The sequence below is a fragment of the Rattus rattus genome, chromosome 5, assembly GCF_011064425.1.
Source record: "Rattus rattus isolate New Zealand chromosome 5, Rrattus_CSIRO_v1, whole genome shotgun sequence".
Classification (NCBI taxonomy): domain Eukaryota; kingdom Metazoa; phylum Chordata; class Mammalia; order Rodentia; family Muridae; genus Rattus; species Rattus rattus.
In genome coordinates this window covers 4,555,265-4,582,150 of record NC_046158.1, presented here as the reverse complement: position 1 = coordinate 4,582,150, position 26,886 = coordinate 4,555,265, and the positions used below count along the sequence as shown (strand labels likewise).

General features: G+C 48.4%; 1 protein-coding gene and 1 non-coding gene across 12 annotated transcripts in view; both read right to left on the bottom strand.

Annotated features, from left to right (window-relative positions):
- Fnbp1 (formin binding protein 1) overlaps positions 1 to 26,886 on the bottom strand; it is a 114,268-nt gene that overhangs the window by 16,998 nt on the left and 70,384 nt on the right. For 4 of the 11 annotated variants that reach the window (XM_032902826.1, XM_032902817.1, XM_032902818.1 and 1 more), the window contains exons 7-12: positions 15,705 to 15,833; positions 11,979 to 12,125; positions 10,578 to 10,772; positions 9,495 to 9,677; positions 4,888 to 4,971; positions 1,875 to 1,889 (exon numbers count right to left, since the gene is read on the bottom strand). In XM_032902826.1, coding sequence (XP_032758717.1) covers positions 1,875 to 1,889; positions 4,888 to 4,971; positions 9,495 to 9,677; positions 10,578 to 10,772; positions 11,979 to 12,125; positions 15,705 to 15,833 — 753 coding nt within the window. The remainder of the gene's footprint in view (positions 1 to 1,874; positions 1,890 to 4,887; positions 4,972 to 9,494; positions 9,678 to 10,577; positions 10,773 to 11,978; positions 12,126 to 15,704; positions 15,834 to 26,886) is intronic. The other 7 variants (XM_032902820.1, XM_032902821.1, XM_032902822.1 and 4 more) reach the window with 4 other exon arrangements.
- Positions 18,626 to 18,776, bottom strand: LOC116902649. Its single transcript, XR_004388216.1, has one exon. It is a non-coding gene; the product is annotated as a U12 minor spliceosomal RNA (small nuclear RNA).

The window sequence follows — 26,886 nt, the reverse complement described above, 5'->3', positions numbered from 1 at the left end:
GCTCTTGTTTCGAGCTCTGAGTCACCGGGGACGCCTCTGACAAAGCTGGAATGGCCCAGTTTGAAGAATGGTGGAACCTGCCCTGGAGGGCGTGGTCACGCACACCCAGGTTAGAGGGATCTGTATTAGGCCTTGCCCCGTCTTCGGATGGAACCCACACTGCTCCTGGGTACAAGCTCTCTAGGTCAAACAGGTACTCGCATACTCCAGGGGTCACTCCAGCGTCTTTCCCTCACTGCATCTCACAACCTTGAACCTGGCTTTTCGGTGAGGAGTGGCTTCCTCTGGGACTCACCTGTCTCCACCCCTCAGTGCTGGGGTTGAAGATACACACAGCTGTACTTGCCTTGAGCACGTCCCCAGGCCTGTAAGAGCAAGCTGCCCTACCCACTGAGCCATCTCTAAACGCCACAGAAGCAGCCGCTCACTCCCAAGCTGGTGAAAGGATTTGTATCCCAAAAGGAAAGACTGCTTAGCGCCATTCGGCATCCAAGCCTCTTCCCTCCCCGGGCGAGACCGCTGGACTGCAGACTCTTCGTTCCTGGGGTTTTATGTCTGAGAAATGTTATTTAATAAATTATATTTTTTGCTTTGAGATTGACTGGACTGCGGATTAAATAGAGTCAGTTGGGAAATGATGTATGTCCATGTGTGCATGTACATGACCCTAGGAGAGTCACGGTCACATGTCGGGTCAGGCCATCAAGGCAGGACCCCCAGCAAGAGTAATGCCCCCAGTATTACTCCGTGGTTAGCTCACACGTCCCTCACTGCGAGAACGCTCTGCCTTGGCATTCAGGGGAATTCCATGAAATTCATCTTTATTTTATTTCATTTCATTTCATTTTATTTATTTATTTTTTTTGTGGTGTTGAGGGTCTGTATTAGGCAGACACAGTACTACTGGGCCAAGTCCTCAGTCCTCATTCATTCTCAAAGCAGAGTGGGTTATGTTGGTTAAGGTTTTCTTTTGGTAAATCGAACAGTTACTCGGGCTGTTTGCTGGAGCTGCCCCATGAAGGAGACGCAAGACAGACAGATGTAGATAGGTATCAGCTCAAGCAAGGATGGACGACGAGGGAGAGTTCCCCTTTTCATCAAAGCATCTGTGGCCCCTGGAATCCGCTTTACCCAATGCTTCCCCAGAAGACCGTAGCTTCCCACTGGTCTTCCCTACCAAAAACTTGAGCAGTCATGACAGGCACGACGCATGCCTGAGTGTCTCCTTTAAATAGCTCTGGCTGGCCTGGATCTTCACTCTGTAGACCAGGCTGGCCTCGAACTCCCAGAGATCCGCTTGCCTCTACCTCCCAAGTGTCTCCTTAGGCGCACAGTGTGTGTGTGTGTGTGTGTGTGTGTGTGAGAAATATCTACTTCTAAGTGTCTCCTTAGGCGCACAGTGTGTGTGTGTGTGTGTGTGTGTGTGTGTGTGTGTGTGTGTGTGTGTGAGAAATATCTACTTCTGTGGCTCCCAGGAAGGGCTGCCTTCCAACTCTTTAAATTTATTTTGACCCAGAATGATCCGATAGGAAGACCCACCCCAACTTCTGACATTTGCTTTCAGATGAATACAGAAAGTTGATCAATGCTTGGCAAACTCTGAGGTCCCATGCTCAAGAGCGCTTGCCTAGGAAGCACAAGGCCCTGAGTTCGATCCCAGTTCCTAAAAAAAAAAAAATCAAATAATGTTAAGCATTAATTTTCTTAGTGAACAAGACAGCCACGCAACCAGAGGTGAAATACACACAACCAAAAGCGCCCAGGGGAGAAATGGACAGGTGAACAGTTAATGTCGGAGGCAGGCTGCAGAGCACGCACAGCACGCACCAGAACCCAGTTAGACCACGGACATGCACGGGGAACGTTGTGCTTACCAGCTTGAGCGAAAGCTTCACGGAAAGTTGAAGAGGTAACAAACGGGAAGAGAGGAAGAGAGAGAGAGAGAGAGAGAGAGAAAACACACGTCAGAAGAGGAGGCATTTGGGCAGTCTGACTGGACTCATAACATCAGCTCCCTGCGGACTTGTGAAACGGCCGGGCAGATCTGTGCAAAAGTTCACAGGAGGGGTTGGTCATGAGAGAAACTCTTCTTAGCATCTTGGGTACCAAGGGTGTGAGGAGGGTCCGACGTGGCCCTGCAGAGTCACTGCCCAGTAGATGCCTATGAAACCGACTTGCAGGGGAGGGTGACTTGGGGAGGTGCTGGGAACAGACCCCAGGGCCTTAAACCTGCTAGGCATAGCAGTGACATAGGTGACATAATGACCCCTAGTGGTGACACATAGTGACCCTAAAAGGAGAAAAAAAATGCATAGCGCTTCTCTCCCAGGACATCTTAAGCAGACTCTTTTTAAAATATTACTTTTGAGACAAGGTTACCCAAGGTACACCCCTGGCTGGGGTGGCCTCAGGTTTTCGGGGCCCCTTCCTTCCCTTGTCTCCTGAGCGCTGGGGTCACTGGCAGCCCCCTCCTTTGGTGTTTAGTTTTATTTATTTTTTTTATTTTTTTTTTTAAAGATTTATTTAATAAAAACTGTTTTTTTTCAGACACACCCAGAAAAGGGCATTCTCATTACAGATGGTTGTGAGCCACCTGTGTTGCTGGGATTTGAACTCAGGACCTCTGGAAGAGTATCTCAGTGCTCTTAACCACTGAGCCATCTCCCAGTAGTTTTTATTTTTTAACATTAGCTGGAAAAAAAAATATTTATTTTTGTGACGTGCACCTGTGTGCAGTGTGTGCACCCATCGTGCCACAGTGTGTATGTGGAGGTCAGAAGCTAAAAGGCTTCTTGACAAGAGGATGGAGAGGATGGGACAACGTGACCTCCCGTCTGCCACCAGGACCTCTCCCGGGCCGAGAGGGTGACTTTTGAGACTCGCTCTTTTTCAAAGTGAATTGATTTCCTCTGAGGGAGCTTTGGGCTTTGCTATGTAGCTCAGGCTAGCCTTGAGCTCTTGATCCTTCCCAACTAGTGGGATTACAGGCTGCTTGAGGCATTGATCTCCATGTCTGTCCACGGAGGCGACACAAGCCTTGGAGCGGGACCAGGAGCTGCAGCTCGTGGAAGCTGACCACTGCCTTGGGTCCCAGTGCTGCTGTGGGTGGGTGAGCTAATCCCAACAGGGCCACAGCAGCTCCATTACTGCCGGGGCCTGGAGACAGGAAGGTCCCCACCAGAAACACGATTCTGTGAGACCTGTCACCTGCCTAGGGAGCGCTCAACATGTGACTTAGTTTCTGGCAATGCAGGAGGTCCTAGTAAGGGGTAATAAGGTGCGGATGTATTTGGACGATAAACTACCAAAGAAAGCACACTTGGATTTCCACGCCAGGCAGGGAGGGGTTAAAATTCCTTATCCAGCTTTTATCTTTTTTTCATCCTTAAGATTATTTAAAGCTGAAACTTCTGGCTGGGCGTGATGCCACACACTCAGGATGTAAAGGTCTGGTCTGCACAGTGAGTTCCAAGCCAGCCAGAACTGCATAGATGTTGTCTCCAAAAAAAAAAAAAAAAGAGTTGATACTCCTGTGTATATAGGCAATCCCTTTTTAAAGAAAACGGTTCCCGGGCAGAAGGAAGAGATCGTTAAATAGGAAAGCAATGATTGGACAGCGTTTCAAGAAGTGTCTGCAAAGGCATGGCCATGACCTGGCTGAGCCTCCTGGAGCTGAAGCACAGATTGTCCGTCACAAGCTGAGTTCATCATTCAGACAGACAACACTCACAGTGCGTAGCAGGAGGCGGCCCCCACAGAGCACACCGGCAGACGCCGGTATTTCCTCTCACACAATCTTAATTGCGAAGTTCTAGAACCTGACTCACTATTCTCTGTGGGGCTCCTCTCACGACTTGGGACTAGAATCGAAATCTCCTAGCACCGAATTTGTGATATATCAATGATTAAAACTGAACATCCGTTCCAAGAGAAAGTGGAAATAATAAATTCTCACATTCGGTTTTTTGGAAACACCGAAACCCTCGAATTCCATTTTCTGAAGCGGGTGGTGACAGATCACCTGCCAGAGGCGCCACCCCAGTGTGCGGAATTCTTTTTAAAGGTGACTAAGTGTTTTTCAGGTCGTAAGTCATACATAAGCCAGACAATTAGGTCACTTCCGATTAGAAAGCAAGTCTTCTCCTAGGAGAATAACAGCAGGGACGCCATGGAGGGCGTGACTAGACGCTAAGGGACCAAAGCCATCAGCTTCAGGCAACAGGGGCTCTGAGAGGAGCAAGCATCAATGACACAGGAGGGAGACAGAGCCAGCGTGTCCATGTGTCATTGAACGGTCACAGCTACTAACCTCCAGCGCAAAGAAAGGGGACGGTAAGTGCTCGAGCAGACGTGAGATGGTGAATTGGAATTGTCTCTGCTCACGCTTCTTTGAGTTTTTGTTCTCCAGGCTTGTGTCATGGCTTCCTAGTGACCCATTGGCTACAGACACAGATGTGGATCCCTTCATGGTCACACTACCATGCCCTAAACGGTCGCGTTCAGTGGCTACACGCGACAGCTGTATTTTGTGGGTAAATTGCTGCCACAGACACATATCCAGGGTTACCAGGGATCTCTCAGGCGGCAGTCGCTGGCTCTTTAAAGATTTTACCAGAACTAAGAAAAAAGTGGGCTCTCAGACAGTAAAGTTAGTTCAGTGGATGCCACCGGGGCACTGGATGCCCATTAGAGGGAGGGCTCTGATCTTTCTACACAAGCTTTGGAGCTAAAACAGCTGTTTGAATTTACCCAGTAAGACCCCTCCCTTGTCCCAGAGAGTCTTGTTTGAGGCAGAAGTGTTACAGCTGCACCTGGGTCCCCAGTCTTGGCGCTGTCCAGGGGACAGCTTTGGCTGTGACTGTCTTAAGTGCCTCATGGCGGACTTACAACATAGTTCCTAGCCTCCAAGGCATGCGTGGGTTTCCCTAGAGTCCTCTTCATGAGCTCTTTGTGATAACACAGAGACTGAGTCTGCCAACAGTCAGCAAGAGAACACGGTAAGACACACGAGAAAGGAGAACCACACATTCGTAACATGGCACGCAACAGTGGGCGTTCACAACGTCACGCTCTGCTTTAGGGCTTTTTTTTCCTAAGATTAACTCTCAACTACGAGAGAAGTCAGCTAGTTTTAGCTAGACAATTGCTTTGCATAGGCTCAAATGGAAATTCTCATTTTAGACACTAGAAATTACCTTTTGTAGAGTCAAATTCAGGACATGTTCGTTCTGTCTGTCTGTCTGTCTGTCTATGATATATATATATATATATATATATATATATATATATATACCTATCCATCCATCATCTCTCATCTACCTATCTGCCATCTATCAATCATCTATCCATCTCTCTCTCTCTCTCTCTCAGGCACGTGACCCACACACACAGTGCTGAGGACTCACTCTCTAGTCTTTATTTGACTTCTGTAAAGATGGAGCGGTGGCGGTCTGGCAGGGTAAGCCCTCTGTAAATATCACAAAGCCATTTTATCCCGTTGAATTATTTACAAATAAACTAAGCTATGCTAAGAAACGTTTGCACACTGAGCCAGGTGGTGATGGTGCAAACCTGTGGCCCCAGCACTCAGCAGGCAGGGGAGGGCAGGTCTCTGTGAGTTCAAGGCTAGACTGTCTACATAGTGAGTTCATGGACAGCCAGGGCTAGACAGTGAGACCCCATTTCAGAAAAAAGAAAGGAAGAAAAGAAAAAAGAAATGTGTGCATACAATTTCTACACTCTGGTCATTAAACCAGATACTTAGAATTCAAATCTGAGGACTGTCAAATGTGATAAATTAAAAGACACACCACAGGGTACTGGAGAGATGGCTCAATGGTTAGGAGCACATGCTGCTCTTGCAGAGTATCTGGGTTTGATTCCCGGCACCCACATGGTGACTCACAACCATTGGTAACTCCAGACCCAGGGGATCCAATGTCTTCTTCAGTACAGAGGGGAGTAGACACACATGTGGTCCAGACACACCGGCAGGGAACACTCACACAGACGAAAGTAAAATGAAAAAATAATCAGAATGGAATGAAACAGAGACACAACAGCCCCAGGCAGTTATTCTCCGAGAATGGCAGAGAGCTCACTTGCTCACGAGTCTCAAGTTCAGGTTCAGGGGAAAGTGAAATGGGAGAGAGGGTTCCATGCCTGTGGCCGGCATGGACCTGCCACCACACCTCCCGCACTGATGCTAGGGTCTAGTTCCTCAGACACTGGGTTTAGGATGTTTTCTTTTCAAAGGCCTGCTGTTCCCCCCTCCCTCCCTCCCTCAGCTTCCTTTCCCCCACTGCTCCTTGCAGGAAGAAGCATCAGATTTGACCCTACTGCTTCTCACAACTGATGGCAACATAACCAATCTCCGTGTGCCTATCCACGGCCCTTACTGCCGAAGTTTCTGGCTCGTCTGTCATTGGACAATGCACTTACCTTCCAGGAAAGTTTCCATCAAAGAAATTTCCCAAAATCAAAATGTTTAAGACCTTTTTTCCCCTTGTACTAATCGAACACACATTCTTTGGCCTTGGCCAACACACTTTGGCGACACCAGAACACAGACGCAGAAACCATCGATGACCGGGAGACTGTGGGATGTGGCGTCATGGACCACACACGCAAACGGATGGCAACTGAAGACACTTAGCACATCTCACGTGTGACAGACAGATGCAGATGTTTATAAACAAGTGATCACGTGGTAACGGGATGGACCTGGCTCTGAGCCTGGCTCACCCTGGCTACATCCGTGGAAATTTCTCTGATGAAGAATGAAGTTCTAAAAGCCAACATAATTGAGCCAAGGAGCTGCCGATTGCTCAGCCAGTCCCAACAATAGAACTCAGCACGATCCATTGGCCACTTCTGAAGCTACTCTGCCTGCTGACAGTGGCTGTCCTGACAGCTTTAGGAAATTAAATTCCTGATTTAATTAAGAAATGATTACACTTCCTTATTCAGCACTTGTGTGTGTGTGTGTGTGTGTGTGTGTGTGTGTGTGTGTGTGTGTGTGTGCGAGCGCACACATGTGGAGGTCACAGGGCTGCTTGCAGGAGTTGGTTCTTCCCTTCCCCCTTGTAGGTCCCAGGAACTTACATTGTTGGGCTTGGCGGCCTGTATCCCTGAGCCATCTCACCAGCCCAAATTTGAATTCTAACTTGACCTACTAAGTAGCCTTTAAAGCAAAACAATTCTCTCAAGTGTACCCTTCCTTCCACCTTGGTTTTCTGGACACTACTCTTCCTTTTGCATGCTCATTCATTTATCTACTGCGAGCAGAGGGCAGGGGGCTGCTCTGGGGAGCCGGCTCTCTCCTTTCACTTTGTGTCCCAGGAATTGAACTCAGGTGGTGAGGCTTCCCTCAAGCACTTTTACAGACTGTGCCATCTCTATGACCCATTCTTTTCTTTTCTTTTTGAGATAGGATTTCGCTTAGCATAGGCTGGCCTCAGACTAGCTGTGCACCCAATGATGACCTTTGACTTTCTGATCTTCACAGGCTCTAACCATTGCATGATTTGTGCTGTGCTCAGGGTGCAAGCTAGGCAAGCACTCCAAGCTAAGCCACACTCTGGGCTGGCCCCTCCCTCCCTCCTTTCTTCCTTCCTCCCTTACTTCTTCTTTCCTTCCTTCCTTCTTCCTCCTTTCTTCCTTTCTTTTGTTCTCTGTCTGTCTGTCTGTCTGTCTGTCTGTCTGTCTGTCTGTGTCTCTCTCTCTCTGGAAACAGGATCTCACTATCTCACTATGAAGCCCAGGCTGGTCTTAAACTTACTGCAATCCTCCTGCCTCTGGAGTACTGAGGTTATATGTAGACCAGAACACTATTTCTATGGAATGAAGACTCTCTTGGTACAGGAATTCCACAAATAAAGAAATCCACCAGTGGGTGGAGCTAAGACAGACACTCATCTAATTAGCCACGGTTTGGAGTCCTTCCCATGCCAGAGGACGGTGGGGTAGAAAACACAAACTTGGGAACTTTGCATTTGCAAGGATGCTGCTTATCAGCCAAGGTCTGGTAAACCAATTCTGGCTTTAGGGATAACTGAGCTCTATACTGAAGTGTCCCCAGCTGGCCATGGTGGCACATGACTTTAATCTCAACACTCCAGGGAGGCTCTAGGCTAGCCTGGGCAACAGAGTAAGTTCCAGCACAGGGGGGGTTATGTAGAGACTGTCTCCAAAAAAAAAAAAAAAAAAGGAAAGAAAGAAAGAAAGAAAGAAAGAAAAGAAAGAAAGAAAGAAGTGTCTGAGCGCTCAGATGCTTGGAGATCCTAGGAGGAAGGCATCCAGCTACATCCGCAGGGAAACGCCACAGGCCAGAACCTGCAGGTGGATGAGGCACTGACCATTCGGCTACCGACTTTTTGTCTGTTTGTTTGAGGTAGGGTCTTACTTTATATCCCAGGCTAGCCTAGAAGGACATGTAGCTGAAGCTAGCCTCAAACTTAACATTTTCTTGCCTCGGCCTACCAAGTGTTAGGATTACAGGCGTGAGGCACCACACTCAGCCAGACAGTTATTATGAACACGACTAGAGAAGGCTCACTTGGGAGGCTACCAATTACTTTATTCCAACCCTCTCCTATTAAGCTGAGCTGGTATCTATGCTGAAAGACTGCCCAGTTCCTATAGAGCTCCGTGTATGGTTACAAACTAGAGGGCTTTTGTCTGCCTGCTTGTTTTGAGACAGAATCTCATATAGCCCAGGATGGCTCGGGACTTGTTCTGTATGTAGCCAAGGATGTCTCTGAACTTCTGATCCTCCGAAGGCTGGGAGGACAGATCATGAAATGTCACATCTGATTCCAGACGTGCGTCCTAACAGCAACCACATTCTGAGAGACTGCTCCCTGACCTTGGGTGCCACAGAGCGTCAGACCGTGTGAGCTGACTCTGGTTTTCCGTCCTAGCTCCACGCTCTATTAGCACGCCACTTCACCGCCAAGAAAGGAGGGAACGGAACGGAGCAGGAAGCCCACTGATGAATGCTGCTGCCCCCGTTGTACCTTCTCCCTATGCAGAGAGACGCAGATTTGAGAGGTATTCTATTGTCACCCCTTAACTTCGCAAGGGAACCAGTGTGCCTGGCCAGCTTCCTTCCTCTCACCAGCGGCGTCATTCGGACGGCAGAACCTACGTTGCGCCCCTGTCTGTAATTAGTCAGCACTGATTTTCTGACTGTCCAGTCACTTCCACTTCCTCACCTTCACAGAGTCAGAGCTGGTGAGGCCAAGGGGAAAAAGGAATGACTTCGAATCTCTGAAGGGTGCTTCCGGCATGTATTTGAGAGTAAAAGACCTCAAGCCCACTGGCTCTCTCCTCCTCACACCCCTCCACACGGCTCTCTGGGAGCCTAGGCTCAAGTCCTCTCTCCCTTTAAATGTTATAGGGAAACACACAGGGTCCATTCACAAAGTAAAATATGCGGAACGAGACATGCAACACAGTGCGCGAGAGACGCAGGATTCCAGAGCGGAACTTACCCCACGCTTTAGGCTCCGGAAGCAGTGGATTTTGGGTTTGGAGGTCATGAACTCGTTGAAGCGGTGGGAGAGGGGTTCCTTTTGCTGCTTGGGAGACTGGGGGCCGTTGGGAACAGCAGAGGGTGAGGCAGAGGCAGGGGGAGGAGGGGGAGGCTGGTGGGGGGATGTTAAAAGGGTCATAAGCTATATGTGAGGGGGGCGGAACGATGACGGAAAAAAAAATCAGAAACAAGAAGACACAAAACAGAAATAAGCATCAAATCATATTCAAGATCCAAAGCAAGTAAAACACAAACCATTAATATTGATGCCACGGTACAAAAGAAATCATGGAGGATGCGGTCCACGGAGAAGGGAGTGGAAAGGAGAGGGTTCGTGAGTACGCGCGATAGGACAGCAGAAGATTATGACCCAAAGCTCATGCAGACGGCCACATGCAAGCTAAGGTTCTCGTTAGTTGTTCTAAAACCAGTTTAAGCCAGAGGGGTAAACATTTCCACACCTAAACTAACACAGCTCAATGGGGCAAAAGAGGGTCTAAATCACCGAGGTTTCGGAAAAACAGGGGGACAGTCCTGTCCTGGGAAACTCAGACAATCAGTCTGTTCTAAGGTTAATGCAGTAAGGCCACTTCCGTCCGGTTTAGACTGCTAGATTAGCTGTCATGCACCTACATACCACGCTATGAAAAGAAAACGGAAAAATGTTCACGGAGACAGAGGTTAACGTGTCAAAACCTAGGCCAGGCCGGCAAGCTTGATTAGATGGGACATGATCCCCTTGCTCCCAGCAGTGGTGCCCAGCAGTCTGGGAGGATGGGGGTGGGTGAGAGGGCCGTGAGGTCAGTGATGTTAGTGTGGGTGACAGTCCTGGGACAACGCATCTGTAATAAGACAGAGGCCATGGCAAAGACTCCAACACCAGAGAGAGACCGTTTGAACCGTGAAATGAACGCAGCACGCTAACTGTCCTCTCTCTCGCTTTCTCAAAGTTTAGATCTTAGCTTGATTAAGACCAAAAGATAAACTCCAAGCCTCTGCACCTTGTGGTTCTCAGCCCGCACGGGGTCCAAACAGCCAGTACCTTGTTTTTCTTGATGAACGGCCAGAGCTTGCCTCTGGACTTGCCGCCAAACTTGAGCTCGGGCTTGCCTTCTTTGGAACTGGAAAGGCTGTTGTCTGACACCGTGCGTTTCATGGGCTGTGTGTAATCTTCGAATTCAATGTCTCCGGGAGGCTCGAATCCAGACTTATAAGCTTCTACGACCAGCTGGGAGTCCTGCAATCACACCCACGGACAAGCAGGTCAAAACACCAAGACTGGTCCCAAAACATCCCCCTGAGAATCCCCCTGAGACTGGTTTTCTTTTCCTTGGCACTGCGTTCATTACTGCAGAGACTCATAATGTTTTGCCCCCAGAGACTTTCCATAGCTCAGATCCACCTCCCATGATGCTTTGCCTTTGAAGGATTCCTCCTTTGTCCACATGGATTACAGCGTGCCACCACCCTTGAACAGGGTGACTGGAGGAAGCTTCACATAGACTTTTAAATTTTTCTGAGAGACCTAGAACTGGTGACATAATTGTGAAGAAGAGGAAGAGGAGGAGGAAGAGGAGGAAGAGGAGGGGGGAGAAGGAGGAGGAGGAGGAAGAAGAGGAGGAGAAGGAGAAGGAGAAGGAGAAGGAGAAGGAGAAGGAGAAGGAGAAGAAGAAGAAGAAGAAGAAGAAGAAGAAGAAGAAGAAGAAGAAGAAGAAGAAGAAGAAGAAGAAGAAGATGATGATGAAGATGATGATCATCCAATCAAGGTAAGATTGGTTTGAGCACCTCAGGTAGAAAGCTCGCCTGTAGGCTGCAGAGGCAGGGAGGACGCTGTTCGCTTTGGAGCACTGAAATGCTCAATTTCAAATTCTCAATGAAATGTGAGGCAAGGGATCTTACAGTCGGAATTCTACACAAGGAGACCACCTATTGCCTGGGACTTTCTCTTACAAATATTTACCATCTAAACATTCCAAGGCAGCTGAGCACACCAGGCTGACAGAACTCTTTTCAGAGGTCATTAAAAAGTGGGACACAGGGATCGGAGCGGATATTTTAAACAAAAGACAATTTTGCCTCCCAGGGGACTTGTGACAACACCTGAAAGTGACATGGACTATCCAATGAGGGGTGCCATCAGCATCCAGTGTCGAACATGCCACACTCTGCAGGCAGCTGGGTCACTGGTGCCCTGAGAGCTTTGCCTCGTTCCAGAAATCCCAGCAAAACACTTCCATTCAATTCAGTGATGACCCCATGGGTGTGTTTTGCACAGAAGGGCGGGGGAACTAAACCCCAAACACTGAGGCCATCAAGAAAGGCCTTTCCAGTGGAAAAGGACAAAGACCACACCCAGCAGCTGTCAGGGTCCCTGAACCAGGTGCTGCTGGTGGGACAGGGAGAGAGATGATGGCCCCCAGAGAAGCCCAGTGACCGCGCTTACGTTTTTCTGGTCAATAGACTCGGCCGCCTTCACTATACCGTCCAGGCACTTCCCGATGATGGGTATCACCTGCCGGTCCACCTCTGCGTACGTCTTCATGGACTCTCCGATGCGCACAATCCTCCTCTCCTCCATCTCTTGGATTTTCTACAAAGAGCAGACCATGTATAAAACGGTCTACCGCTGACCCAGGTGGTTGTTTTGGGGTGATTACTGTTCCCCTGCATTTACTGTACAGCCTGCTATGGGGGTCCAGTGAATGGCTGGGCTGCCTAGCGAGCCCTTTGAACAACGGAAGTGCAGTTGCAGGGAGACTCCTGTGCCATGGAATGTTGGTTTCAGTCTGCAGGATCTACAGTCACCAAACATCCTCTGGGTGCGCCAATGAAGGGGTTTCTCGATCGGTTTAATTGAGGTGGGATGACCCACCCTAAATGTGGGCGTCACTGTTCACCGTGCTGGGGTTCCAGCCTAGGAAAAGGAAGGCAGGCCCACAAGACACCTCAGCAGGTGCGTTGGCTCTCGTCAACAAGCTTGACAACCCGAATTCGAACCCGAGAACCCACCCAGCAAGGAGAAAGCGGTACGTTTTCTCCCCACTGTGGGCACTGTGTTACAAGCATCCGCCTCACACACAAGCACATACTAAACACATGAATGAATAAATGTGAATCCTTTCACATATGAGGAGAGGGGGCCGGAGAGATGGCTCAGTGGTTAACACTGGATATTCTTCCTGTGGACTTGGGTTTGCTTCCCAGCACCCCACACGGGGCTCACAACCATCTAGAGTCCCAGGGGCCTCAGCGCCCTCTTCTGAGTAACACAGGCACTGCATGCACATGATGCACAGAATGCATGAAAATAAAAATCACTCATGCACACAAAATAAAAATATAGAAAAAAATTAAACGAGGAGAAGGTGAACCGAGCGCTAACACCCACCGTCCCTTGTTTCCCAACTCCTGATGCCATGTGACCAGCACCTTCTCCTACAGTGACTTCTGCACCAGGATAACCTCAACTGTGAGACAATAAACCCTTCCTTCCTGAAGCTGGCCTTGTGGGAGGGCCTTATCACAGCACCAAGAAAGAAGTACAACCCACCACAGTGACTTTATTGTTATTGTTGTTGTTGTTGTTGTTTGGAGACAGGCTAGCTTTGAGACTTTTACAAAAACATTATGGACGTGGGAAGTCCTGGGATTACAACAGAGGTCCATGTCTGCTGTTTTTGTTTGTTTGTTTGTTTTTAGCTTTATTAGTATCCTCCTTGGCAATACGCACCCCTCCACTGTCTCAAAGCAACCCAGGCTGAGGCAGAACCGGAGTCCTGCCCCTCCACAGCACAGAGCAGTGATCTCACCCTCCAGCGCTGGGACCTTTAATACAGTTAGTTTCTCATGGGGGTGACCCTCCACCCCCAACCATAGAGGTATTCTGTTGCTACGTCATGACTGTGATTTTGCTACTGTTATGCATCATATTATAAACACCTGTGTTTGTCTTAGGCGACCTCTGTGAAAGGGGTCTCAACCTACAGGTTGAGAAATATTGACCTGAAGGCTCGTGGTGGGGACCCTGAGAGCCCAATCGGACCCAACCAAGGGGTTACTTCAGTCTGTTACTTTGGCTTTTCTACATTTGGAACTCAAATCCTAAAAGATTCCCCAAATGGCATGGTGGTGGTGTCATACTTGTGTTCTGGAAGCTGAGGCAGGAGGATCACTAGTTTGAGGCTGGCCTGGACTACATAGCAAGACTCTGTCTCAAAAAAACAAATAAGAAACAGACGAAAAGTCTCCAAATAGGAATATAAAGTGTGAGTGTGTGTGTGTGTGTGTGTGTGTGTGTGTGTGTGTGTGTGTGTGTATGTGTGTGTCTTGACTGATTTCGTGTTGGGGACGGAAGGAAAGGCTTAGCTGTGACCGTGACAAACCAGTGCTCCACAGTGAGCTTCATCCAGAGCCTCTTATTCCATTTTTTGAGCACTTGAGATAGCCGCCCCCCCCCCCCCAAATGCAGGAACCGGGCAGTGGCAGCACACTCCTTTAATCCCAGCACTTGGAAGGCAGAGGCAAGCGGATCTCTGAGTTCAAAATCAGCCTGGTCTACAGAGTGAGTTCCAAGACATAGAGAAGCCCTGTCTTGGAAAACCCAAAAAAAAATAGATAGGATCCAAGCTCAGTTTGTAAAATTCTTGCCGCTGAGTTTAACCCTCAATGATCACGCACAAATGCCAGGGTCACGCGGGGTGGGGTGCCAGCACTGTGGAGGCAGAGATAGGAAGATCTCTAGCCCTGGCTGCTGGCCTGCCCAGCTCTGAGGGCAAGCTTCAGATCAGTGTGAGAGCCTCCACATAGTAGGTGCTTCTGAGTAGCACCTTTACCCCAGCACTCAGAGGCAGAGGCAGAGGCAGAGGGATCTCTGAGGTCAAAGCTGGTCTGTCTACAGAGCGAGTTCCAGGACAGTCAGGGGTCCACAGTGAGACTGTCTGTACACACACACACACACACACACACACACACACACACACACACACACAGATTTTAAAAAGAAAACGAGAACAATTCAAGGGGAACAATACTTGTTTGTTCAAATCGCACAGCTCTGAATGCTGCTTTGTCTCCTGGAGCTAAGCAGGCAATTCTTGTAGCCAGAGTATGCTTTAAAGAGGAAGTGCTCAGCTAAAAGGCACAGTTGTAAAATCTCAGCCCCTGCAAAAACGGGGGTGCAATGAAAACCAGGAGGTCTACACAGGCACCCAGTGAACCCCGAGTTAGCACTGTTTCATTCTTTATTGCTGGCCATCGACTGATCTACATATAGGTTAAGGGGAAGCGACTCGGTGGGTGCTGGGGAGATGGCTCGGTGGATAGGATGCTTGCTGTGCAGGCTTAGGACCTGCCATTAACGTCCAGAAACTCTACACAAAGCTGGGTGTGTGGGAAGCACCTGTAAGCCCTATCCAAGGACCCAAAACAGGAGAATCCATGAAGCTTGCTGGCCAGTCACTGCACTCTAAGATTTTTTTTTTAGATTTAGTGTGTGTGTGTGTGTGTGTGTGTGTGTGAATGTATACTATCTGTGTGCAGATGTCCACGGTGGTGCCAAAACTGATGGCATCTCCTGGGGCTGGAGTTGAAGGCAGTGGTGAAGTCACCCAATGTGGGTTCTGGGAAACTCCCTACAGGAGCAGCAGGCATTTTAACTACAAAGCCATCTCTCCAAAGCCATCTCTCCAGCTTGCCACAGAGACGCAACCTCAGATAAAAGGGCGAGAGATGGGGAGAAGGTTCAGTGCCTCAGAGCACTGGCCGCTCTGAGGTTAATTCCCAGCAGCCACGTGTCCTCTCATAATCATCTGCGATTCTAGTTCAGGGGACCCAAGGCCCTCTTCTGACCTCTAGGGTCACTAGGCATGCCTATGGTGTACCTATGTATATCCAAGTTGGCTACACACACACACACACACACACACACACACACACACACACACACACGTTTGCACACACACTCACACACATACACGTTTGCACACACACTCACACTCACACGTTTGCACACACACACTCACAGACACACACACACACACACACGTTTGCACACACACAGGCTGGATGATTGCCAGCCGAGGTACACACACAGTGACTTCCAGGCTACAGTGAGGCCCTGTCACATCAGAACATCCGTCTTCATAATCCTCGAGCGCTGTGGGGCGCTTACCTGGAAGATGTTGGGGATGTGGGTGTGGTAGTACTCCCACTGCTCCTGGTTGAACCTCTGCAGGATTAAGGAGTAATCAGCTTTGCTGTCCTCTGCCATTTGCTGGCGCATCTGAGCTTGTTGTCGCGCCTTGGGGCAAAAGTAAGAAAATACTGTTTATACAGAAAGACAAAAGCCTACAAAGGGGCATACCAGGGCCCAAATCACTTGATATACTTGATATATATATATCTTCTCTTGATATATCTTCCAGAAGAGGGCACAGATGGTTGTGAGCCACCATGTGGTTGCTGGGAATTGAACTCAGGACCTCTGGAAGAGCAGTTGGGTGCTCTTAACCTCTGAGCCATCTCTCCAGCCCGATAATGGACTTCTAAACTGTAAGCCAGCCCCAAATGTTTTTCTTTCATAAGCGTTGCCTTGGTCATGGTGTCTCTTCACAGCAATGAAACCCTAAGACGCACCCTTACCCGTTAACCACTTCAGGAGCCTTAGGTAAGTTTAGTTTCATATTTAAATGTATATGGCTGTTTTGTACGCGCGTATATCCACGTGCTACATGTCCTATTGCCCAAGGAGGCCAGGAGAAGGCATCTGGAGTTAAAGGTGGTTATGAGCCTCGGTTCTCTGAGAGAGCAGCCAGTGCTCTTTTGAGTGAGTTTGAGGGAAGGGTTCTGGGTATCAGTGAAACCCGTGGGCTGGCTCATGCTAGGCACATGTCTCCAGCCCACTCGGGTGAGTTTTTATTCTCCAACGTTCTCAGTGGCTTCTGACCTGGTGACCTTAACCACTTTCCCCACACATTCCGGTCTCCCTGGGCAGGCCAAGGGGAAGGTCCTGGTGGCTTCCTTCATTTTCTTCCCTATTCATGAGAAATGGCACCTGGTATTTCCAAGTGCTTCCTTATTCCCCGGGGCTTTTCAGTCAGTCCTCTAAGGCATGGAGTCTTCTCAGGTGACCCGGGTGTGTTTTAGCCACGGTTCCCCTTTGCCCTCGGCCTGTCAGCTCATCCTGGCTACACAGGCTCTGCTAACCTGGGTGCGTTTTGGCCACCACATTCTTCATCTTTGCTGGCGGAGTGGCCTGTCCACACTCTGGCCATATGCTGTGCCTTCCGCCACCGACAGAGCACCCCCCACTCCCCTGCCTGCCAAGCACATTAACTGAAGTCTCTGTGGCAGTCACTCCTAGATAAAAACTCCTCCCCGAGTGGCAGACAGCAGCCATCCTGATCATCATCCCCTGCCTGCCTCCCATCTGCATCGCCAAGGCCTCCGACCTGAGCCCCCCAACTCTTCGGTTCTCGCTGTCACGAATATTTTAATAGGGGGGTTCCCATGTATGCTAAAACTTCTAAAATAACTTCTGCCTCACTCACAGACCTTTCTTGGAAAGTCTCATAGGGGAGAAGCAGGGAGGGAAGGAAAGGGGAAGGAAGGAGAGGACAGGGGAAGGGAGGGGGAAGACAGGGGAAAGGGGGGGGCGGATAGGAGAAGGGAGGGGAATCCCACTCCAGACACAACATTACTGCAATCAGATCAAGTGGTTGCCTATTTATTTCAGAGAAATGATCCTAAAACAGAACAGAACATGTATGTGGGGTGTCACACACACACACACACACACACACACACACACACACAGAGACAGACAGACAGACAGACAGACAGACAGACAGACAGAGGCACATCCATGAAGAAGCACATGGGAAACGGGGGTGGGATGGGTTAGGGGGACAACTGAAGGTAACAACAAGTCTGACTCTGTGTCTCCTGGTGTCTAAGGCTAAGCACCATGGTGTTTCACTTCTCGGTAAACTTGTGTCAAAACAGCCTCGGTCAGTAGGGCACGGTGACCCACACCTTTAACCCCAGCACTGGAAGGAGGAGGCAGGAAGATTTCTGTGAGTTTGAGGCTAGCCTGGTCTATATAGAGAGTTCCAGGACAGCCAGGGCTACGCAGAGAGATCTAGTCTCAAATACCTAAGACCTAAAACTAAAAAAAAAAAGGGGGGTGGGCGAGGAGACTGTGGTTATCTCAGAGCCTGAATTTCCTCTCCTAACCACACCACTGACTCACCAGCCTAAAAAAAAGTTCCTATCCTAAGAACATCTTACATACAGTTCTCTCTCTCTCTCTCTCTCTCTCTCTCTCTCTCTCTCTGTGTGTGTGTGTGTGTGTGTGTGTGTGTGTTCAGTGAGAATTTCAGAATGGATCTACACAATTCAAAAGGCTCACCTTGCCCAAGGACGTTAAGTTAGGGACAAACTGAATGAGACTCAGGTTATCTAGTTGCCATTGGAAAGATTAAATCTATGCATCATAATTCTACTTAGAAACCCTGGGGAATCTCCCCAAATAAACCCAAATGGGCCCAGGTGTGGCCCCTACTATGCATGGGTTTGTTTCTTTAAAAAAATTTTTTTTCTTGGTAAATATTTATTTTTACTTAATGTGTGTGGTTTTGCTGTAGGTGTGTCTGTGCACGTATTATGTCTGTGGAGGCCAGCAGAAGGCATCAGAATCCCCCGCGACCAGAGTTACAGAGAGTTGTGAGCTGCCATGTCAGGGCTGGGAACTGAACCCTGGGTCTTTTGCAAAAGCAACCAGTGCTCTTAACACCTGAGGTGTCTCTCCAGCCTCCGGATTTCACTTAACACTGTCCCCACCTGGCCTCTGTATGGGAATGAAGGCTTTGGATGAAAATATTTATTTATGTATATGAGTGCACTGTAGCTGTCTTCAGACACAGCAGAAGAGGGCATCAGATCCCATTACAGATGGTTGTGAGCCACCATGTGGTTACTGGGATTTGAACTCAGGACCTCTGGAAGAGCAGTCAGTGCTCTTAACCACTGAGCCATCTCTCCAGACCTAGATTGCTTTTTTTTTTTTTCCTATTCTTTGATCATATTAGGGGTCGGGCAGATTGCATTACTTAGGCATCCCGCAAAGTAGGCGGGTCGCCTTAGATAGCAACCTTTACCCGCTCAAAAACTTGTCTCACATAAGCAGTGAGGACTGGGGCGTCACCCCGAATCGTTATTTTCCCTACTCATAAGTTTAAGGCACCCTAGATTGCTTCTTTAAGATAGGGTTTTACTATGTAAACCAGGATGGCCTCAAACTCAGAGAGATCTGTCTGCTTCTGCCTCCTGTGTGCTGGGATCAAAGGTGTCCACCATTATTTCTGGTTGATTGTTTGGTGTCACTGGAAAGGTGACAAAGCCCAGGGGTACCTCACGAGCAGTTGTCCTCTTTTGTTCTGTGAGATAATAGAGTCCCTTTCTGACCACATTGTGACGGGTGATAAAAAGTAAGCTGTATGTGACAAACTGCTCAGCAGCTGGATGGGGAGACGTCCCAAGCATTTCCCAAAGCCAGTTTGCACCAAGAAAGATCAGCCACAGAAAGACAGAGCCGCTGTTCGGTGGGCATGCATGGTTCTGACCCTCTACCGCAGTGGTGTAATGTCAGATATCCTGTACATCAGATACTCACAGTTCATAACAGCAACAAAGTTATGGTTACAGGGAAATAATTCTGCAATTGGGGATCATCACAACATGAGGCACTATATTGAAAGGGTGAAGCATCAGGAAGGTTGAGAACCATTGTTCTCTCTAGCTCTGAGACTCTGAGGAATTCTTCTCACCTCTCACCAATTGACTAACGCTCCTTCAAGAAGCTCAACAACTCCACCTCTACAAAAGTGCAGACCCTTCTTTCTGAGGTTTTCCCGAATCCTAAAGCCTGGGGAAGGGGCTGGCAAGATGGCTCGGTGGGTAAAGGCATTTGCTGCTAAGCCTGACACCTGAGGTCTATTCCAGTGTCTCCCGTAAAGGAAGGAGAGAACCACATTGGAAGGCTGGCATCTGCCCTCCATGTTCGTGAGCACACATACACTACACATATGCATGGGACAGTGAGCTAAATGATTTGGGTTCCATTTGCAGCGCATCCTGGGAAAACAGAGGGCCCATGTGACACTTGCTCAGGTAAGACCACAAGTGGGACTGCCATCTTCCATGTGACTTTAGCAAAGTTGAGAAAGTGGCACACAGACCTTCAACCAGACTTGGCAGTCTCGGGGACAGTGAAATGCCAACCAAAACTCTTTTTATGTCCATGGCCACCCTCAGGACCTTTTCCTGTCTCATGATGACCCTGAGTACTTTGTCACCAACGCATGGTAAGTGACAGTACCTACCTAAGCTGCATCTTCTCATCTGTCTTCCCATGCATGACACCTGTGATACCTAGCAAAGGGGACGGCCAGGCAGTGTTCCTTGCTTGCTTTGATACAGGGTCTTAAGAACAAAGTGAGCTGGGTGCATTGTGGTGCACGCTTTTAATCCCAGAACTCAGGAAGCAGAGGTGGGGGGATCTCTGTGAGTTCCAGGCCAGCCTGGTCTACAAAGTGAGTTTCAAGACAGCCAGGGCTACATAGTGAGATCCTGTCTCAAAGCACAAAACATCTGCTGCTCTTGCGGAGGCCCTGAGTTCCCACATCCAGTTCCAGGGGATTCAATGCTCTTTTCTGGCCTCCGTGACCTGCACGCATGTAGGCAAAACCACTCACACGCATACAATGAAAATAAATATCTTTTTTTAAAAAAAAATTATAAAAATCCAGCTGGGTGGTGGCAGAGGCAGGTAGATCTCTGAGTTTGAGGCCAGCCTGGGCTACAGAGCAAGTTTCAGGACAGCCAGGGCAGTTAAAGGTTTCAGGATTAGGCAGAAAAAAAACCTGTCATGAAAAACAAAACAAACAAAAACACAAAACAAAACAAACAAAAAACAACTACTACAACAACAAAACCCAAACAAATCCAAAAAACTATAAAAACTCTATTTCGTATTACCAAAAGTTTAGGGCTTGGGGGGAAGCAGCAAAGACCTTAGGAATGCATCCCAGTGGTCAGAGCACTGGCTTCTCAATGCTTCCCTGAACGGTTATCCAGGGAGGCCTGCGCTGTTTTATATTGCAAGGGGAGGAGGCTCGCGCTACCCTCCATTCCCTGCCTCCATGAGGGCTCCATGGTGCATCCACACAGGCTGCTCAGAATCTGCAGTGCTTGGCAGTCTGTCCCCCTGTCCCCGGAGCTGGCAGATGGGCCTGATTTCCTTGCAGGGGAGGCCCTGGGGGAACCCAGCGGGGTCTCTGGATTCTGGCATTTCTCAAAGTCTTTGTGCCAAGAGAAAGGTAAACTCTGACGTTCAATAGTCTGGGTTTAGTTAGCCTTTCCCCACCCTGTATTCTTTTTCTTGGGATGACCAAAACAACAACAAAAATCTGGTGGCTGAAAAGAACTTGTTTATAGGATTTCTTTCCCCTTATCTGTCTGTTTTTGTTCTATTTAAATGGGCTCTCACACCATAGCTCTAGCTAGCCTGGAATTCCTTAATGTAGCCCACACTGGCCTCAAATTCACAGCAATCCTCTGGGATCACAGACATGCACCGCTCTATCCAACATTAAACTTACAGTTTGTGTAGTTTATAAAGTAACACATTCTTGCCCACCCCATCTGCCAAGAGCCGGTCGGATGCAGCCAGGAAAGAGAGCAGGGCCATAGAAGCCACCAGATATTAATAATGTAATAGGATATTAGTAACATAGCACGGCATAACCCATTTTCTAGGCACTCTTTACATCAAAAGATACAAACCCACAAAGGTCCTCAGGAAAGCCTAACCAATAAAGCAAAAGTTCTCTGGACTTGCTGACGAACAGGGGCCGGCCAGAATGACTCCGCCCAGCCTCTGGCCAGCAAGCAGCTCTTCACCCGTGAACACCTAGGAAACCATTATTGATTCGATTGCTTGTTTACATGTTTTTATTTTTGCGGCAGACTCCCCTGACTGCCTAGGCCGGCCCCCAGCTCCTCCTGTAGCTCAGGATGACCTTGACCACGGGGGCTTGCCTGGCTGCACCTCCCACCGGCTGAGACGGCAGCTGGTACTACCACACTGTTTTATGCAGAGCCATGCTGACAGCTAGGCAAGCCCTGTAAGGACTCAGACGCCTATCCAGCCCCGAAACCCTTTAAAATGTTCACAACAGGTACCGTACAAGCCAAGCCTAACACAGACCACGCCTATAATCCCGGCATTTGGGGGGCTGAGACCATGAGATTCCGTCTCAACAAACAAACAACGAACCAAACAGGCAAAAAGAAAAGAGCTAGCCGGTTAACTAGTGCATTGCCATTCTGTAACAGCAGTGGTCTGACCCTGGTGACTGGAAACTAGGGCCGGGATGTGGCCCGGTGCCTGCTTCCCGTGCACAAGCGTTAGGATCAGTTTCCTCCCCAATAGGCAAACAGGTAAACGGACACCATGTCCAACCTGGTTCATAGAGAATACGCAGGTTAGGTCTGGTGGCACACGCCTTTAACTCCAGCACTCAGAGAGCAGAAACAAGAGACTGAATCTCTGTGAGTTTGAGGCTAGCCTGGTCTACCTAGTGAGTTCCAGGCCAGCCAGGGATACACAGTGAGACCGTGCCTCAAAATAAATACCAATAATAATGATGAAGAGGATATTTAATGAAAAGAAACGAGAGCTTCATAGCTTTATATAAATGTCTTAAAGGTTTCAAAATGGTATTTTTAAGATTTATTTTTTTTCATTGTGTGTGCGAGAGAGAGAGCAAGTGAGTGCAGGCGTCTGTGGAAGCCAGAAGAGGGCGTCAGATGCCCTGGAGCTGGATTTGTAGGTTGTTGTGAGTCTCCTGATGTGGGTGGCAGGGAATGAACTTGGTTCCTCTGCAAGAACAACCAGCATCCCTAACCGATGAGCTTTCCTTCCTTCTCTCCAGCCCCTAAAGCATACCCAATGCACACTCAACGGGGGACTAAACCTACTACTCCACACACACAAAAGCTGTTCACTAGCCAGCGGGGGTGGTGCACGCCTTTAATTCCAGCACTCAGGAGGCAGGGGCAGGAGGACCTCTGTGAGTTCGAGGCCAGTCTGATCTACACAGGGCAAGATCAGCCAGGGCTGCACAGAGAAACCCTGCATGGGGGTGGGGATGGGGGTGTGGGTGTACCTCAATGCTAACCCACTGGCATGAAACAATATTTATAGCCTGACTGCATGATTGTCCCAATGGTGAGTGTGTGATGTAAATGCTAGTGGCACTGAGCGCTGGAGGAGTCAGAGGTTGGAGAGGCAAGCTTGCCTCTGAAGACAGGCCCTGTGAAGCCGGCAGGGGGGGAGGGGCAGGAACAACGGAAAAGAAGCCAGTCTTTGTCCTGCCATGTGGTGGTCTGAGTGGCATTGTTGAACTTTTCCAGCAAAGGGCTGCATCTAGAATACATTTTCAACTTCAGAACCAAGAGTGCATTTGACAATTTCTATTCAGCCGGAGTGCTGGGAGCTGTTGTTGGAAACTTCTAGGCCGAGAGCTTGCCAAAACAATGCAGTCTGTCTGGGATAAATTATGAGGGCAGTGAAAAAAAAATACAAAACAGAAAAACTTCAAAATAAGTTAACCAAAGAAATATGCCTGAACTATTCGAGCCATTTCCTGAAGGTTTTTTTTATCCCCCCCAGTCTTTCAGTGTTCCAGCCCCAGGACTGCGGGTTACTCCGGTACAGTCATTGAAACAGGAGAAAACCAAACAAAACAAAACAAAAAACCCCAAAACAGGGAAAGATAGCAAATGAGACCAGGACCTCCATCCGGAGGCCATTCACTTGCTAAACAGGGCTATAAAAGGCTTTCTGTTGCCCTGTACCCCAGTTACCCACAGTAGAATTCAAAATATCTGTTAACTCAAGGGGAAAAGCAGCTTCTGCTGAGCGGCACAGGCTGTGTGGACTAGTCAGTCACTTCATATCTGGAAAGGAGACTCTGGAGAGTCTTGGTATGAGCTCACACACAAAAAGGTCCCTAGGATGAGACTGTGGTGCCCCCCCTTCCCAACCCCCCAGTTTCTCCTACCCTGCCTATATTGCTGTAGACTGGAGTGCTTGTAGATGGAGTGTTTGAAACTGCCAGCTCAACTATGTAGCCCTGGCTGGCCTGGAACTTTCCATGGAGACCCGCCTGCCTCTGTCTCCAGAGTGCTGGAGACTAAAGGTGTGCTCCACTGCCTTCTCTCAACAAGCAATTCCACCCAGGGCTCACAAAGGTCCCAACATGGATGCTTTGGCTAAAGGTGAAAGTCTAGGGCAAGGCCAGTCTCTGCCAGCAGCGTTAACATAATGCCCCATTTGCTTCTCAGGGTCACTGTAGAGACACTTAAATAGCTCGTAAATGCAGCTTTAGAAGAGAAACACTCTAAAGGAGGCTCAAACATAGTCCTGCTCATACAGAAATAAGAACAGCATGGTCCGGTTTCCATGGCTGCGAGGACGCCCCGTGACCGAAAAACATGGGGAAGGAAGGGTTCATTTGGCTTGCACTTCGGCATTGCTGTTCGTCATCTATGAAGTCAGAGCGGGAACTCAAACAGGGCAGGAGCTGACGCAGGGGCCATGGAGGGTGCTACTTACTGGCTTGCTTAGCTTGCCTTTTTATAGAACCCAGGACCTCCAGCCCACAAATGGTGCCTATGCTCTGGTGTGGCGTGTGTACCCTCGCGTGACATGTGTGTTGGTGGGTGCATGTACATGTATATGCTCTTGAGCATGGAGCTGAGAGTACTCTTCTTCAAGTACCAGCCACGTTTCTTTATTAACAGCCTGTCACTAGCCCCGAACTCACCAACTAGGCTAGTCTGCCCGGGATTTAGTGCTGGGATTTAGAAACACAAGCTACAGCATTCAGTTTCTTTTTTAAACAAAGTGGGTTATGTGATGGAACTCTGGTCCCGGTGCTTGCCCCTGACTGAGCCATCACTCTGGCCCTCTCCTCCATTTCTGAAGTTAATGTGAACTTTCCTGGTGGCAGCTGTTGACCGTTACTGTCTAAGTCACAACGAGCATCCAATGAAGACTGCTTGACACAGCCAGGCAGTGGTGCCACACACCTTCGGTCCGCACTTGGGAGGCAGAGGCAGGGCAGATCTTTGAGTTGGAGGCCAGCTTGGTTTACAGAGAGAGTTCCAGAACAGACAGGGCTACACAGAGAAACCCTGTCCCGAAAACAAAACAAAAACAAAAACAAGGGGTTGGGGATTTAGCTCAGCGGTAGAGCGCTTGCCTAGCATGCGCAAGGCCCTGGGTTTGGTCCCCAGCTCCTGAAAAAAAAAGAAAAAAAAAACAAAAAAAAACAAAAACAAAAAAACAAACAAAATAAACAAAAAGGGAGCGCCCAGTTTGAGCCTTTCTTTTTGAGGTTGGAGCACTTACTGCTTTCCCAGAGATCCAACTTTGGTTCCCAGCATGCACATGGTGGCTCACCGCTGCCTGTAAGTCAATTTCCAGAGGACCCACACCCCTGAGGAGGCCACACGGCACACTTGATGCACACGTATAAATTCAGACTCTCACACACACATATACATAAAGTCATCAATAAAAGAACCCTTTGAAAAAGAACGCTCAAGCCCACAAGTAGCATACAAGGTGCCTGGCAGGAACAATACACGCGCTCACTAGGTTGATATCTCCACGGTCCTACTCCTCCAGAAGAGAAGTGACCACTGTCGAAGAAAGACATTTCCTTCAAGAAAGATTACAGCACACCAGGGAGCAGGCTACCCAGAAACCCAACAGCACAGAGAAAAACAGTTATCACAGAACCTGGACTATCTGAGTATCTGAAAGAAATAAATGAAGGTAAAAAGGCAACAGAGGTCACATTAGAAAGATGTTATCAGTGAAGGTCCGATGAAGACTCCAGTGAAACTTCTAGAAACAAAAAGAGTTACAGAAATAAAAAAGCTCAATAAATGAGCTAACAGAATAAATAAAAGTTACACAAAAGTTCAAATCTGGAGAGAAAACACAAATGAGATGCCAGAGAGATGGCTTATCGAGCAAAGGCTCCTTCCATGCAGGTCCTGTAAATTGAGTTTGATCGACAGAACCCATGTAAAGGTAGAAAGAGAGAACCGACTCCTCGTGTCTGTGTGTCACCCTCACAATAATAATGACAATGATGATGATGATATATGAAGAAGAGCCCTGTGGGATACAATGAGGAACTACACACATGTCTAGCACAAGCCCCTGAACCATAGGTTCCAGAGACAGAGAGATAAATAATTTTTGAAACTTTTTGTTTGATTTTGAAGACAAGGTTTCTCTGTGTAATAGCGCTGGCTGGCACCTTTTTTCTTCCTTCTTTTTTCTTCCTTCCTTTCTTTCTTTTTTTTTTTTTTTTTTTTTTTTTTTTTTGGTAGATCAGTCTGGCCTCAAACTCAGAAAGATCTACTTCTTCCCTCCACCTCCCCCACTTCTGGTGCTGAATGCTGGGATCAAAGGTATGTGCCACCACATCTGGCAATTTTTGAAACTTTAATGCCTAAGATTTCCTTTCATTTATAGAACAAATAGATACTCAAGGACGCCTAAGCAGAGGAAATTAAAAACAAGAGCTACGAGTCTTGAAATACAATAGCCACGAACATCACAGAACATCAAAGACAAACATGGGGTCTCAGCCAATAGGGAATAAAGCCAGCTCTTCTCAGAGGAATGCAATTAAGTAGATGACAAGTTCCTAACAGAGTATGAGGTGACTGACAAGGGAATGATAGCTTCAAAATGTTGAGAGAAGAAAAAGTCAGCCTAAAATTTAATACCTAGCTAAACTATCACATCAGCATGAGGATGAAATAAAGACATGGTAGAGGGCAGGGCTGGGAAGGGGACTAATAGTAGGAAAAAAATTAAATAATGTATCACCCATGAAGAAGGACATTTAATTTAGAAAGGAATGTCAACAGTAACACCTGGTGGTCTGCATCATATTAACATTAGCACTGTGGGTGGGTGGAACCAAGGCCACCTAGTCCAGGCTAGTTTACACCTCTATGCACTAGGTCTTCACACTGAGGCCTTGTACTGATTCTCACTTGTTGCCTTTAGTCAGCTGGCCCGTCTACTCACTTCTGCTTCTCATATCAAGAGCCTTGATCAATAGCAAGGAGTTCATTGAGTGCAGCACAGTAGTGGAGCCAAATAGTCACCTGGCAAGAACCATGACCATGAAGCACAGAATCCCCCAACCCCACCCGCAGTACTGGCAGTGCCCACATAGACTACTAGACGTCTAACAGGT